The sequence below is a fragment of the Aspergillus puulaauensis genome, chromosome 7, assembly GCF_016861865.1.
Source record: "Aspergillus puulaauensis MK2 DNA, chromosome 7, nearly complete sequence".
Lineage (NCBI taxonomy): Eukaryota > Fungi > Ascomycota > Eurotiomycetes > Eurotiales > Aspergillaceae > Aspergillus > Aspergillus puulaauensis.
Genome location: NC_054863.1, coordinates 2,408,044 through 2,420,867, shown reverse-complemented (window position 1 = coordinate 2,420,867; position 12,824 = coordinate 2,408,044). Strand labels below are relative to the sequence as shown.

General features: G+C 49.5%; 3 protein-coding genes and 1 non-coding gene across 4 annotated transcripts; 1 reads left to right on the top strand and 3 right to left on the bottom strand.

Annotated features, from left to right (window-relative positions):
• Positions 1-331: 331 nt before the first annotated feature.
• Positions 332-2,517, bottom strand: APUU_70911S (uncharacterized protein; the record flags this gene model as incomplete). Its single annotated transcript, XM_041695837.1, has 2 exons — positions 332-2,206; positions 2,266-2,517. The coding sequence occupies 2 exons, from the start codon at positions 2,515-2,517 to the stop codon at positions 332-334; spliced, it is 2,127 nt and encodes a 708-aa protein (XP_041561527.1).
• A 1,726-nt stretch (positions 2,518-4,243) lies between these two features.
• Positions 4,244-4,315, bottom strand: APUU_t70007S. Its single transcript has one exon. It is a non-coding gene; the product is annotated as a tRNA-Met (tRNA).
• A 604-nt stretch (positions 4,316-4,919) lies between these two features.
• APUU_70910A (ubiquitin-binding TORC1 subunit KOG1) lies at positions 4,920-9,576 on the top strand (the record flags this gene model as incomplete). Its single annotated transcript, XM_041695836.1, has 6 exons — positions 4,920-5,450; positions 5,509-8,214; positions 8,290-8,540; positions 8,610-8,943; positions 8,994-9,331; positions 9,387-9,576. The coding sequence occupies 6 exons, from the start codon at positions 4,920-4,922 to the stop codon at positions 9,574-9,576; spliced, it is 4,350 nt and encodes a 1,449-aa protein (XP_041561526.1).
• Positions 9,577-10,473: 897 nt separating this feature from the next.
• Positions 10,474-12,493, bottom strand: APUU_70909S (uncharacterized protein; the record flags this gene model as incomplete). Its single annotated transcript, XM_041695834.1, has 2 exons — positions 10,474-12,345; positions 12,407-12,493. The coding sequence occupies 2 exons, from the start codon at positions 12,491-12,493 to the stop codon at positions 10,474-10,476; spliced, it is 1,959 nt and encodes a 652-aa protein (XP_041561525.1).
• Positions 12,494-12,824: the final 331 nt, after the last annotated feature.

Sequence of the window (12,824 nt, the reverse complement as noted above, 5' to 3'; positions counted from 1 at the left end):
TATTCAACTTCTGGGCCCCATACCTCTACATGAAATGGCGGCACAGTGGAGCGATTCGCATGGTCTCAGTAGGGGCAATGCGGCATGGGATCATGGCGAGTGGCTAGCTTGATAACGTCTCTGCCCTAATGGACGTAAGTCAATCACAATGACTCCGTTCCAGACCAGACGATTCCTAGTTGTGTAGATGCTGACCCGGTTGTAGCCTGGTTTAATTGGTGTTAAATCCTAGGCCGACCGAATCACTCTCAATGAGCCTGTGATGCAGCTTAGTTTCGTTAGCATACCTCGCTATATTTCGGCACGGCAGAGGCGCTTAATAGCATATCCTCTAAGCACCTTTGCCGGTAGGAATGTTGAACATGACAGCCGCATGGCCCTCACTACAGGCTTTGTCAACGCGGAAATATCCTGTACGATCGAATTGGATAATGTCATCGGTGGATAGTTTCGAAACATTGCAGTCTGCCCAGACTTCGGTATGGGACTCGCTTGGCTTCGTTAGGTATTGACTGATTTCGTCGTCCTTCTCAATCTTATCCTTGGTAACTAGGTGCTCAAAAGCGTACAAATCAACCGATATCATGTTTGCGGGATCTTTAGCGAGCCAGGTAACCTTCTTCTCCGTTTTCTTGGGGTCCGATTGTAGGTCGAGCTTGAGTTGGAGAGCCGTTACCTTTCCAGTTTGTGGATCTGCGGTGATTTTCGAAACAATAGCGTTCCCCCAATTCATGAGGGTAATGACTTCGTTATCTTTGAAGAGGCGAGCATCGTCCTGGCTGATGAGGACCTCCTTGCCGTAGATGACCTTCTTGGTCCCTAGAGCCGGGTTCTTGTGTTTCGGTTTCTCTACAGCGGCTGCTTCTTCAATGCCACTGACAAAACCAGTTACGGCATCGAGCTTTGGAATTGCAGTGTAGCGAGCGGCGACGGGATCAATGTATTTCTTGTTGACAGCCCAGAATTGGGTCCAGTCCATGTTGACAATGTTTTGACTGGGACCTTGTTTCAATATAAACTCTCGAAGTGCCGGAATAGTGCAGCCTCTGCGGCGGATACCTCGAACAGTAGGCATGCGTGGGTCATCCCACCCCCAAACAACATTTTCATCAACAATTTTTGTAAGCTTGCGTTTTGACAGGACAGTTCGGATAAAGTTCAGCCGAGAGAAGTCCCATATGTCAACCTTTCGGATGTCAAGGGCATTCTGAATCCAGTAGTACTGTGGGTTGCGGTCGCGGTACTCGTTTGTACGGAGGGCATGCGTCACTTGCTCCAAAGAGTCAAGGAAAGGAGCACAAAAGTCGTAAGTAGGGTATATCTTCCAGGTGGTCCCCGTTCTGTGGTGCGGTTGATGGTTGCAACGGTATATGACCGGGTCTCTCAGAGCCTTATTAACATCATCAACAGATATCTTGGCCCGGATACACCACTGAAGTCCATCCTGGGAGCCGGACTTCATCTCCTCGAAATGAGCAAGAGTTTCATCAACACTCATATCACGGCACGCACTGACAATTCCCTTCATCCGTTGGTCTTGCATCACTTCTTTGGTGGTATTATCAGCATAGGCCTTGCCGGACTTGATCAGCCCAATGCAGGCCTCGTACATTTGCTGGAAATAATTACTCGAGTAAGTGATGCGGTCGGGGGTGACACCAAGAAGCGAAAGGTCGTACAGAATCGAGTCTTGAAATTCCTGGGATTCTTTGGACGGGTTCGTATCGTCGAAGCGACAAATGAGGACGCCACATCTGTCTCCGTACTCGTGTGCAAAATAGTCATTCAGAAGGGCAGCCTTGGCGTGGCCAATGTGTAGATACCCAGATGGTTCCGGAGGGAAACGACAAACGATTCCATTCTCCGTGTTTTTGAGGCCAATATTATAATTGGCCCCGGTTGGGTTGGCAGCAGCTTTGTTCTGCTGTGCTTGGCCTTGAAAATCTGCTACAGCTTCAGGCAACCAAGGGTATGTGCTCTCGATGAATTTGAACCACCGGTTGGCATTCTGGTTGTTTCGTCGCAGGCCGACAATAACACGGTTGCCCCGCAGCACACCCCAGATGACAATATCAGCTAGCGTAATGGAATAGCCAGCCATATGGGACCGCAGTGTGAGATGCGACTCGAGTTCCTTCACGGGAATTTCCAAAGCCTTAAAGTCAAGGACGGTAAACGGATGGAGGCGGTTGAGCCATTCTTCTATCTGTGGGGAAGCGATTAGCGGAACACCCAATTTAAAGTTAAATGGTTCCAAGAACATACCTCGCTTTGCTTCCCCTGAACCCGGCCAGCGGAACTTAGAAGATCAAGAAAAAAGCGAGGAATCGCGGCGTCGGCCAGCTTGTCGCCACTGTCTGTGACAAGTTCCACGGTACTTTTGGTGGAGCCCACACTGCTTGTATTCTCGAACACATTGTCCACTTGAATTCCGTGATGAGCGGCGTATGCGCCGGCTGAAAACACAGGGATGGTGAGGGCAGTATTCGCCTTCAGGGCAACAGTGAGGGTGACCATTTTGTCACGCCAGATATCTAGGAGAGGATGTGCAGGTTTTAAAGAGAGATTGACTCATAGAAGGTTTATCCCCGCACCGCAGGTTGACAGTCAGGCACAAACATCATGTGACTACAGGGTTTATGTCAGACTGGATTATCTATTTATGGGCATACAGCTCAGCGTGGGTAGAACTTCTATTATAGTAATGTAGATACTATACTAGGCGGAGAGCCTCAAGTTCCCTGATAAGATAAGTTCAGCGTTGGTTGAAAAATCTACCGGGCGCAAGCGAATCTCAACCAACGCTGAACTTCAACCAACGTTCTGATTTCTGAGAATTCCAACCCACGCTGAGCTGTGTCCCAATTCTCAGAACGTTGGTTGAACTCCGGGGAAACTCTCGCCGTTGGTTGAACCTCAACCCATGTTCAATTCATTTCAACCACCGCTGAGCTGTAGGCCTACTTATACCGGTAAATTCTTAACCAACGCTGAACTCAAACTCGTCTCCACAATTCAACCAACTTTCTGAGAATTTCAACCCACGTTGAAAATGGACTGTGTCCCCCAGTTGCATGTAGTTAACAAACTACCTAACTGGTCGGTGGACTCGATGGGTCTATGGCCAATCACCGCCTCAACTTCGCCGCCGATGCCTAAATCAGGTAAAAGTAATGATATTGAGGTCCATGAAGAAGAATCTAGATACAGGCAATTCAGGCGATTCTTATAACCCTTAAACAAATTACAATCTAACCTAGTTAGGTAGATAGGGTATTAATAATTTTGTTGGCTATCAACGTTGTAGTTAAGTTGCCCGGTTAGATTACCGTAATCATTACGCGAGCAGTGGTCGATTCTTGGCGGTCATTACCGTATTCTGACAGTTTATCGTGACCTATCTAATCCTGAAACGGAACAGTGTAATTTGAGCCGACGTAGATGCATCGCCCTGCCCTTCCTAGCTCACAAGGAAAAATACATTTCCATTAACTATCTTGTATTTGTACGCAGCTTTGATGTACTGAGAATCTGTAAAGGTAGTGCGTCTCTGTGTGATGGCTCAGGGAAGAAAAGAGTGGAGAAAAGCAACAGCTTCGTAAATCTAGAGCCAGAATATATATCCATTGTAGATATAGTGAACCCCCCCGTTATTCAATCCCATATAATTCACAAATGCGAATAAGCAAAAGAAGAAATTTCGTAAGCCAAGATTCTGGCTGTCTATCTCATTGGGCTTTCAATGAACCTCCTCTTTTGAGATATTGCCGCGCACATTTGAATTCATGACTGAGAAAGGTGCCGCAAACTAGATGTAGCATATTCATACCTTCCATGGGTCATGATCTGTAAGAAGCGCAGGTCGCCTTACCAGTGGCTGCTCAAAGACGAAGCACCATTATAAAACCTAGGCGAGGGTTGGCCGCAAGGGTCTTACGTATGATGTCAGGAGAAGCTTTCAGGTCATGATTAATGTGACCCATCCTAGGTTTAGAAAAGAGGTCATGCGTTGCTTACCTATTAACGGATATAAGTCTCTTGTGCGTCCAGGAAAGGCGCTTGGCAGCACTTAATGACAAGCTTACGATAATGATGTTTTGTGGTGCCTGCCAGCAAGCGATGTAGAATAGTATACCGCAGTATTTATGAAGTTATCCTTTTTGACTCAGTGAGTGCATCTGGTTTGACAAAAACCTTTCAAATGCCGTGCGAGGCAAGAAAGAACGAAAAAAAAAGAAACAATTAGCATGTCCTCGTTTCGATCGAGGGACTTCCAGGTTATGAGCCTGGCACGCTTCCGCTGCGTCAACATGCTTTTACTTGTTCAGAGAGGAGCCGCAATTGTGTTCAATAAAGGAAACAATGAGTCACGGTGGGTTGCAGTATTCACTCCTGGTTCCACGTTAGGGCTATATCACGTGGGGCGCGCTAGTCCGTATTCGATACAGAGGTGGGAGCTAGGCCTGTTCGAGTAACGGTCGGAAGAACTATTCCCCAGAGCTCGTGCCAAGGCCAGCGAGCTTACCTTACCTCTCGTCCCCAACTGAGCCGCTCATTGACTATTCACTTCGCGATTAGGAAGCTGCTGGTTCGGGGCGGAGAACTGCTGTCTTGCATCACTAATACTCCGCTTTCTCACACACCGACCCGCTGTCTCCCAGCACTCAGTGGTGCCATCCTCTGATTCTTCTCCAACCACCCAACTTCATTCCGATGATAGTCGGTCCGGATCCAGTGTATGCGCTGAGTTTCTGATAAGGTGGGCGCCCCACCGTCCAAAATCGGTTCTCTCGAGTCCCGCGCGCCCCTGTACGATTCACTAACGGCTGCTTTCAAACCTCCAGGCAACCCGACGGTCGTGAGAAAAAAGCTTCCATCGACACGACAGCCGAGAACACCATGCCCATCATCCCCATACAATGAGGGACCCAACTAGCGACATGGAGCAACTAGATACGCCACCACAACAGCAGCAGCCGCCGCATCAGCAGGCATCGAGTCTGCAGGCTGACCCCCCGCGCAGAAATAACCAAAAATCCGTCCGAGTCGCGTTTGGACCCGACCTTGAGACGCATATCCCGCCGCGCGAAAAATCCCCCGCACCACCACTCTCGAACCACCACCGGTCGTTCACATCCGTCGAACAGAAACAGTTGTTCATACCGCCGGGTCGACCGACGAGCTCGTCTGGTGAGAACACAAATACCACGCCGACCGAAAACAGTTCGCGGTATACTTCAGATCATGCGGGATCCGAAAGTGGTGGTGGTAGTGGTGGCGGAGCAGGACGGCCAACGGCGGTTTTGAAGAGGGCCAAGAGTGATTATGGTCCGCGCGGAGGGTTTAGTACGTCTTTGCTTGTGGATAATGAAGATGAGGAAGACTTTGCGATGAGGCATGGGTGGCAGGAGGAATATACCTCGAGCGAGTATCTCAAGGTTCTTCATTCGGTAAGCGGATATAACCGGATTCGAAGGCTTGAACTGGTCTGACTTGATGCTTTTTTAGAACTTCTACATGTACTTCACGGAAAAGCGCCACGAGACGAATGGCTTCCCGAGAGATCCCGTCGGAAGCTGGCCATCGCAGGACTGGCGAATGAAGGACCGCCTCAAGACCGTTTCCGCCGCGTTAGCGATCTGCCTGAATATCGGCGTTGACCCGCCGGATGTCGTGAAGACAAACCCGACTGCCAAGTTGGAGTGTTGGGTTGACCCGACGTCTACTACTGGAGGTGGCCACAACAAGTTGATGGAGCAGATCGGGAAGAAATTGCAAGAACAATACGAGACACTTAGTTTGAGGACGCGCTACAAGCAGTACCTCGACCCTTCCGTCGATGAGACTAAGAAGTTCTGTGTTTCGCTTCGCCGGAATGCCAAAGACGAGCGAGTTCTTTTTCACTACAACGGGCACGGTGTTCCTCTGCCAACACAGTCGGGTGAGATCTGGGTTTTCAACAGGAATTACACGCAGTATATCCCGGTGTCGTTATACGACCTACAGCAATGGCTGGCGGGGCCTAGTCTCTTCGTTTTCGATGTGTCTCATGCAGGGAATATTGTGCAGAATTTCCAGACATTTGTCGAGAAGCATGAGAAGGAAAACGTCGAGCAGAAGAGACTTGATCCGAATGCGCTTGTTCAGAACTATGGGGACTGCATTATTCTTGCAGCTTGTCAGAAAAACGAATCGCTTCCAACAAACCCGGATCTTCCAGCCGATTTGTTCACATGCTGTCTTACCACGCCAATCGAAATTGCGCTGCGGTTCTTTATCCTTCAAAATCCCCTGCAGTCCAATGTCAAGATCGATGAATTCCGAGTTCCCGGTCGTTTACAGGACCGCAGGAGTCCCCTCGGAGAGTTGAACTGGATCTTTACCGCGATCACCGACACTATCGCCTGGAAGACTCTACCACGGAGTCTGTTCAAGAAACTCTTCCGTCAAGACCTCATGGTTGCGGCTCTTTTCCGGAATTTCCTACTTAGTGAGCGGATCATGCGCACATATAAATGCCAACCAATTTCATCGCCCGAGCTTCCCGAGACTCACAACCACCCGCTGTGGAAAAGCTGGGATCTCGCTGTTGAAATGGTCCTCGCTCAACTCCCTGCTCTAATCGACCATGAGGAGGGCCGTCGGCAATACGAATACCAACACTCCAGTTTCTTCGCGGAACAACTTACTGCCTTCGAAGTGTACCTATCCTCTGGGCCAACTGAGAAGAGCCCACCAGATCAACTTCCCATCGTTCTTCAGGTCCTTCTGAGCCAAGCACATAGGTTAAGAGCCTTGATTCTGCTCAGTAAATTCCTGGATCTGGGACCATGGGCCGTCCACCTAGCCTTGAGTATTGGTATTTTCCCATATGTTGTCAAGCTTCTGCAGTCAGCAGCTCAGGAGCTAAAGCCGGTCATGGTGTTCATTTGGGCACGAATAATGGCCGTCGACCATACCGTTCAAAATGACCTCTTGAAGGACAACGGAATCCATTACTTCATCTCTATCTTGAACCCCAATTCGCCAATTCCAGTGGGAAATGCCAGCGAACATCGAGCTATGTGCGCGTTCATTGTATCAATATTTTGCAAGAATTATACCCAAGGACAGAACGTCTGTCTTTCTTCAGATCTCTTCGAATCCTGCTTGATGCACCTGGCGGATGTTGAAAACCCATTGCTACGACAATGGTCCTGCCTGTGCATCAGCATGTTGTGGTCTGATTTCCCAGAAGCCAAGTGGATGGGAATTCGGTGTGCTGCCCATAATAGGCTTATCGATCTCATTTATGACCCTGTTCCGGAAGTCAGAGCTGCAATGCTACATGCTCTAACAACATTTATTGGTATTCCGGATTTGACGGATCAAGTGGCACATATTGAGGAAGGCATCGGCATTTCTGTGCTGCCCATGTCATCAGACGGTAGCGTCATTGTCCGGAAAGAGCTCCTGGTTTTCTTCTCCACTTTCGTGAAACGCTATCAGAACAAGTTCCTGGTTGCTGCTTACGAGGAGCTCCAAGAGGAAAAGCAGGCCCTTCTTAATAAACTGGGCTTGAGTAGCTCTCGCGATGCACAGCCTAGCGAAAACGGTTCAGAGAGCACAGCAGTCAAGCCGCAGCCAATGTCTCGGAACACCATCTTTGGCGCAGTTTGGAAGCAACTTCTCGTTATGTCTGTCGACCCGCATCCTGACATTGCACAGGATGCAGGGTTAATTGTTGATTTTATGCACTACTGTCTCCTTGACTCACCTATGGCCACGCTAACTGACCGACTCCGTAATGAGATCATGGATCTCTCAGACCGAGTTGACCAGCAGTCACAGGTTCGAGAAAGGCCGAATCCGAAGAGGGCTGCGCCACCACCTCCCCCCTCAGCACCTCCCAAGCAGGAGGGATACATCTCGTTGAGTCTTAGGCGAACTGCTAGTGTAGCAGCTTCGCTCAAGAACCTCGCGTTCGGTGGCGCGTCACAAGGAGACTCTCTAGAGTCGTCGGCCCGAACGTCGCCAAAGAGCCGTGGTCCGGCAACCCCACGAGGCCGAGCTCCCCCCGAATGGACTCGACCTCCTGAGGTCAACGATCAACTTGCTTCCCCGACAACATACCAGCGAGCCCCGGTCCCCACGTCCCGAGGGTTTGAACGGAAAGATCCGTCTTTGGTCCCAGCCATCCCCTTGATGAGTAGGTTTCTAGATTGGTCCACAGAGGTAATTCCAGAACTCCACCGTTTGATAAGCGCAAAATACATCGAAGAGATCGAACATATTCTTACCCATGCCCAGTACTTCCGGGAACCCCAGATGAAACCCAACGAGCCCGACGAGCCCGGTAGCTCAGATTACAACGAGCGTCTGTGGAGACGTAGCCGCAACGAGAAGATCATCTCTGAAACACAGCCTCTGAAGGGCAAGGCAGGTAGCACTCGGTGGGATAATTCGATAGCACTGCTGCCCAATACCACCCAGCCATTGAAGATGTGCTTCCACCAGTTTGAAGACCATATTGCCGTCGCTGACGACAGGGATACAATTACGTAAGTTCGGCGAGGTTTTTTCTTTTCTTTCCTTTTCTTTTCTGAAAAGGTACGCTAACATCTAGGTAGAATCTGGGACTGGCAAAATCATAAGCGCCTCAACCGGTTCTCCAACAGGAACCCCTTGGGATCTAAGATTAACGAAGTTCGTTATATCAACGAAGATGACCAGGCACTCCTGATGACAGGATCGTCTGATGGCGTGCTCAAAGTGTTCCGCAATTATGAAAACTCAAGAGACGTCGAAATTGTGACCGCGTTTAGAGCCCTGCCAGAACTGATCCCCAGCAATCGAAACGCTGGTCTTGTGCTTGACTGGCAGCAAGGCCAGGGTAAGGCCCTTGTTGCAGGCGATGTCAAGGTCATCCGTGTGTGGAACGCAGCTACAGAAGTCTGCACTAACGTAAGTTAACCCTTGTGATGGATGAAAACACCCTGACTCACCAACCCTAGGATATTCCCGCTCGCTCCGGTTCTTGCATCACCTCCTTAACGTCAGACCAAGTGGCGGGTAATATATTTGTCGCGGGATTCGGTGACGGTGCGGTCCGAGTCTTCGATCAGCGCCTCAAACCCACGGCGTCGATGGTCAAAGTGTGGCGAGAACACAAGCAGTGGATCACCAACGTCCACATGCAACGCGGTGGTCTAAGGGAACTTATATCCGGCAGTCGCAACGGCGAAATAAAGCTCTGGGATCTGAGAATGGATAACCCCATCTCAACCATCTATGGCACAAGGGACACTCTGCGTACTTTGAGTGTCCATGAGCATGCGCCTGTTTTCATGTTGTACGTTCTTCTCTTTTTCTTTTCTTGCTTTCTATCAGCTAACGATCTATAACAGCGGCACAAACCGCCACGAAATCAAGACCTACAATGTTGGCGGAACGCACCTCTCCACCTTCGAGCCGTACTCAAGCTTCCTCCATCACAACCGCTCTTCACCAATCTCCAGCACCGCATTCCACCCCCACCGTACCCTCTTCGCCTGCGCCGCTCTCAACGATAATCACATCAACCTCGTGAGCTGCTAGAATAAATATGTCTCTTGGTGCTTAATCAGAACGAGAACGAAGAGAATTTATCGTCTCTTATCGCAAGGAATCCTCCTCCATCTTCTCTTCATCACCTTTTTCTACCTGTACTTCCAACATTTCTCTTTTTCTCGTCTTGTCTCGTATCTCGTCCCGTCTTGTTTATACTTCACTTTACAAGCACGAACACGGCGCTCTGGGTTCTGGGTGGTAATATGTTTGATTGTTCGTTTCTCTTCCCTTCTGCTTCTCTTTTTGTTCCCAGAAAGAACAGAACAGACTAGCATGGATTATTTTCATGACGCATCGATTTTCCGGCGTTTGGGAGATGAATTGTTTGTTTCAGCACTTAAGCGGCTTGGTGCTAGTTTTTGTTTTCTTCTCACTTTCTTCTTGTGTTCTTATAGTTCTTGCTGGTTGGTTGTATATGGATGATGGATGGAAAGTCGGTTGCGGAACTCAGTGAGGCACCTTACCCGGGCCGCCGGGAGTTAATAATATGACCGATAGGTAATTAGTTTACTACTAGTACTTAGCTTATTGTCCTCTACTGGAAGATTTTCAATGTAGCTTCAACAACCGAGGATTAAGTTACTGGACGTAGTAGAGACTGCAAATTAATGACTATGATACAATGGCCGCCGTTGTAGTATGCCCTAACAAACATACGGAGTACTGCCAATTCAAGACAAACTCAAGCTTAGAGGAATAACAGAAAAAATGGGCCGTGGCTGGGACAGTTACTAGACCCCAAAGTCGCAACGACACTCCTACTCCTTTTCTAGGCCCCAGCCTGTGATCAAACCTGATCCAACGGGAAAATGTCCCAACTTGATGGCAAAAGACGCCCTTCCAGTTGGCCACAAAAAAAGCCAAACCGGGCCTGCGCAATATTAATTAAGTGAAATCGTTCTCATCCTCAGCGGCGATAAATCCACACGTCTCCTCAAAATAGCTGCACTGCTTAGAAGACGGCTCGCAGTAGTGAGATTCAACAGGCCCGAAATCTGCAAAATGCTGCCTTCCAATTTTGCGGTCGTTGGCTTTGTAGGTTTCAAGACTAGCGATAAGATCCCCCATGACCGAGATGGTTCGTTTGGCGAAGATACGATCCTCTTCCGAAAATACCTGACCTTCGAAGCGCTCGGTTTTATCAACAAAATTTTCACCAACGTTTGAAATAAATCGACGCAACCGTGGCTCTCCTCGGGTGTCTTGGTGAAACCATTTGTCGGCTTCTCGGAGTCTTTCCGATCCTTTTCTGAAGAATGTAGGTATTCCTGCGTCGTAAAAGCCTGGGGGTGGCTTTATTATCCTCTCGGGCGAGGTCTTCGAGGGTCTTTCAACCTCACTATCAGCTTGCATACCGAGCTCGATATTTGTCGGCCCAGGTCCTATGTGTGATATATTGGTTGCATCGAACGCATCTTGGTAGGCAATCAGCCCCTTTCCTGACCCAAGGTCCAGGGACTCTGTTGGCCTCTGTCTAGTTTCTGTGTCGTTGTCACTTGGTCCATAGAAGGGCAGCGAAGTAGCTTGAAGGCGTGGAGCCAGCCGTTCTTCCCCATGCACCCTAGGGAGCCCACGTTCTGTGCCTGCACTGTCCTTAGTCGACCATAACTTGGGACCTGTTTTGGGTTCGGTGTTTATATTTTCCAACATGGCGTATATTTTCTCCTTCAGAGTACGTTGAGATAGGTCGGTGCCGCTTGACAATCTTGACCCAATTGCGGACGATGATGAGTCTTCCGATTTGTGAGAATTTTGGATTTCCACTGCGGGCGTGCCCAGTCCAGAGCTCGACAACCCTTCACGGTAATGTTTTCCAAGAGGTGGTTCGGACCGAATGGTCGTGTTTCTCATGGGCATTCCATGTTCCACATCAGCAGGAAACCCATACTGCAAGCCCGAGTTGATCTCAGGTAAATCGGTTCGATTATTGCGATGTTTCAAGCGGAATGACTCGTAGGGTGACCTATCGTGTGGGCGATCGTAGTTATCCCTATATATCTGCAACGACGCTGGCATATGTTCCCTCCGCTGTGGCCCCGGGTTTTGTCTGCCTGGCAAGATAACACAGGTCGCGCGGTCCAGACATGAAGGGTCCCAGGAGTCGGATTTCTTCAAAAACGGACTCTCTGAAGTGTAGCCACTTTCCCTGGCCTGCGATTTACTGTAGCGACTGGAATAGTTTAGGGGGTTTGACTGCGTCTGGTGGTCGCTCAGGCTCAGGTGCCGCAGCTGCTCGCGAGCAATTACAGTGTGATTTCCATCCGGTAACCATTGGTACTCCTCTAGTACAATTTGTGGATGTGTGGTAAGGTTCCTAGGTTCGTCGCTTAATCCATAACTTGCATGGTTGGAGTAGTCCGCAACGGGGGTTAGAGGCAAGCGCTCGAGCCTGTCCACTCCGCCATGGGTCAGAACACCATGGGTTCCTACCAGGTGCTCTGCACTGTCCATATTCAGGGCCCTCGCTCTCCTGCTAGCTCTGTTTCTTGAATGGCCTGTTTTCGTACACAGCTGGATCAGGGAAACAGGCTGCGAGGACGCAAGCTCGTGGTCGCTAGCGAGCTCATATTCAGACGAAATGCTCAAAAGGGCTGGATGTGTTCTTGTATCGCCTTCAGGACGAAGGTTGAACCTCTCAGTGTTCATCACGGTGCCTCGATGGGATCCGACTGAAAGCAACGGGGTGGGCTGGAGGAAGGTTCGGCGTGAGAGAGGTGGTGGCGACGGGGACGAGGGGACGAAAGATGTTGCTTGAGGCTGGAAATGTGTTAAGTAGCAGACTAACGAAGGCAAGGTAGATGAGGTGAGCACAACTTACAAACAGGCGGTCTTCACAAACCGAAGCGCGCTCTCCTTCACTGGCCACTTCGATGACGATTTTCGTAAGCGCCTCGTTGAAGTTCATCAAGAGGTTGTCTTTTGCGGGCTCTGTGCCCTACAGAAGAATTATAGGCGTCTTAATGTCGAGACGGATGCTCACTTTGGCTGAGAATTTCTGGTTTATTTTCGCTCAACATGATGTGCGGTTGGGTGGTGGACGAGAGTGAGTGAGCGGAAAGTAAACGAAGAGAGGCACAAGAGAGCCAGGCCAGAACCGCGTGCCTTCCCATTCTTACAACTACGGGCACCGTTGTCAGGAGCCAGAAGCTTTTAATCACACGTTATAGCCACTAAGTGGTACAGTCTGGTCATTATTAGGCATTACCTGGAAAATCGACATCAATGCTGCCCCCAGC